At 46.1% G+C, this 2,239-nt stretch overlaps 3 protein-coding genes across 3 annotated transcripts; 1 reads left to right on the top strand and 2 right to left on the bottom strand.

The window, feature by feature from the left end:
* Nucleotides 1-208: 208 nt before the first annotated feature.
* Tsp_13292 (conserved hypothetical protein) lies at nt 209-1,055 on the bottom strand. Its single transcript, XM_003369871.1, has 3 exons — nt 1,012-1,055; nt 803-959; nt 209-478 (listed from the first exon to the last, which is right to left on the bottom strand). The coding sequence occupies exons 1-3, from the start codon at nt 1,053-1,055 to the stop codon at nt 209-211; spliced, it is 471 nt and encodes a 156-aa protein (XP_003369919.1).
* Nucleotides 1,056-1,398: 343 nt separating this feature from the next.
* Nucleotides 1,399-1,748, bottom strand: Tsp_13291 (conserved hypothetical protein). Its single transcript, XM_003369870.1, has 2 exons — nt 1,605-1,748; nt 1,399-1,581 (listed from the first exon to the last, which is right to left on the bottom strand). Exons 1-2 carry the CDS (start codon nt 1,746-1,748, stop codon nt 1,399-1,401), a joined length of 327 nt encoding a protein of 108 aa, XP_003369918.1.
* Nucleotides 1,749-1,885: 137 nt separating this feature from the next.
* On the top strand, nt 1,886-2,152 carry Tsp_13290 (protein Vpy; the record flags this gene model as incomplete). The annotated part of the gene is made up of 1 exon (XM_003369869.1): nt 1,886-2,152. A coding segment is annotated over exon 1 (267 nt), but the record flags the coding sequence as incomplete, so codon positions are not given.
* Between the last annotated feature and the right edge of the window lie 87 nt (nt 2,153-2,239).

Genomic DNA, 2,239 nt, shown 5'->3' with positions numbered 1-2,239 from the left:
ATTCAGGTAATTTACTGGTGAAGCATCCCATATTTGGGCAACCTTAGATGGAAAACAATCATCCCATCAATGACCAAGGCTAAGCAGCTAATCAAGTGATACAAATTATTCAATCAATTATTGATGCAAACTGGGTAACAAATAAAACAGCATAACTCATTAGCCAATTACTAAGCAATAGCCGTACAGCCAATCAACAGCTCGCCAATCACAAATAGGGGGAGGAGTTAGGGGAAATCGGTACCGGACAAAGTGGGACGATCCCGTTCATCAGAACAACGCAGTCGTACAGATCAAGTGGTTGCGCAACCAACCAGGTTACTGAATTTCTCATCAGAGATTTCGGCCACAAGACGCAGAGCCAGCTCAACCAACATGTATAAATACGAGCGAGGAGAAATGACAGATGAACACACGAAGTGAAAGCTATCTGAACGCCTGGTTGTTCATTAGCTGCTGTCTCATTGCCTGTTCTTTGCTTCAACTAAATGAAATTCAATTCTGCCACACATATTGTTTTGGATTATCTACAAATAACTTATACCGTCAATTCCTGAAAGATATTCAAGTTCCATCAGAAGGATTTTCCAACATATTTTTGGTCCTCTGAGCCGGATTCGAACCAGCGACCTATAGATCAATCACCGACAACAAACGATTCAAACAGAACTATGAACAACCGGAAGAGACGAACCGCGACATACAACTCTGAAATGATAGCATGGACACACTGATGGACCAGAGTAACCGACACTGAAGCTATCTGAGAAGTGTCCAGCGCTTTATAACAGACGAAGCAAACCTGTTTCAGCTCACAACAACTACGGCTGGATGGCATCTCCGAAGAAGAGAGATCAGAAGCTATCGTCGAATTTGACGAGCTAGTTGCTAGGTTCCTGGTCATACAACGCCGAGTGGACGAACTGCTGAGATACGACCTTCGAGTACGACAACTCAGCCTTCAGGTAAACAGCAGCTCAGCTCAACAATGCTGATCCCAAAATTGCCAACTTACATTGGAGACGTTCTACAATTCTAGGGCTTTTGGGATCCATTCGAGGCTGCGGTGCGTCGCTGAGAAGATCTACGAGGTGTCACCAAACTAGTGCATCTGCGTTCCTTCAATGAACATCAAGCAATTGAGGGTGTAACCACCGCTGCTGAGAACTATCTGACAGTAGTGCAGCTCCTGCATGACCGCTTCTACAGAATAGCTTAGGCTCTGGACGCACACATACTTGAGATGCTCAACATGGAAACCAGTGTTGCCAAAGAAAGAGCAGCTCTGCTTTTACTGCATGACAAACTAAACAGACACGGCATAGTGTTCAATGCGATCAGTAGGGACCTCGACACAGCCGTGTCTGGTTTTTGAGTGATGCTCCCATTCATTGTCTCTCATCTGCTGCGAGAGATACAGTCTTGATGGAAGGTTCGAGTTGAAGAGCTTTCTGAGGAACAAATTACTTTGCAGACATTCCTCACGTTTCTGGCAACAAAAGCCCAGTGTGCAGTAGAACCCAGTGACTCCACCGAGGAGACCTGAATCCCCCTCCGCACGCAAAGACGTTCGACTGCAGGCTATACTGAGACAACAGTCATACCAGCCCAGAACAGTCGACGCCCTCCACACGGCGCTTCCGACTACGTGTGCAGTGTGTCAAAGTGAAAACACTGAGTGATGGCCTGCCCACAATTTCGAAGTCAAGAATTGGTGGAACGGAAACAACAGCAGCATAACCTGGCATGTGCTTCACCTGCCAAGCTCAGGGCCACAGATCAGACCGGTGCAGACTGAAAGAACGTGGCTGGAGAACGCATCGTCTGCTAACAGCAACGGTCCTGAGCAGACGAGTGCAAATATCAGAGAAACTCGACATCACAAATGCACCATCCAGAAGGAAAACACGGTCTTAACAGTCAAGGGAATCAGCGGCATGCATTGCACCCAGATTTGGCCAGAAGAGTACCGGTTTCATTGTGCTCAAATCGAAGACATCATGAAATGACCTTTAGGAATCTCTGGGAGCACGACTGTATCAGCATCCAGAATCAGAACGGTTTGGTCCAGTGCCCGGACCCATTTTCACTCATCTTGTCCATCAAATTGGAGGAACATGATGTATATTATCTGTACCATCACGATCTATCTGTTTTTACTAAGATTCTTGCCATCTGATATGATACCTTATTATCTTCAGCTACTGTCTATTGCTGCCATCACGAGAAGGCAAAACGG

Source organism: Trichinella spiralis (genome assembly GCF_000181795.1).
Source record: "Trichinella spiralis strain ISS 195 chromosome Unknown Scfld1363, whole genome shotgun sequence".
NCBI lineage: Eukaryota > Metazoa > Nematoda > Enoplea > Trichinellida > Trichinellidae > Trichinella > Trichinella spiralis.
This window is presented reverse-complemented; position numbering and strand designations above follow the sequence as displayed.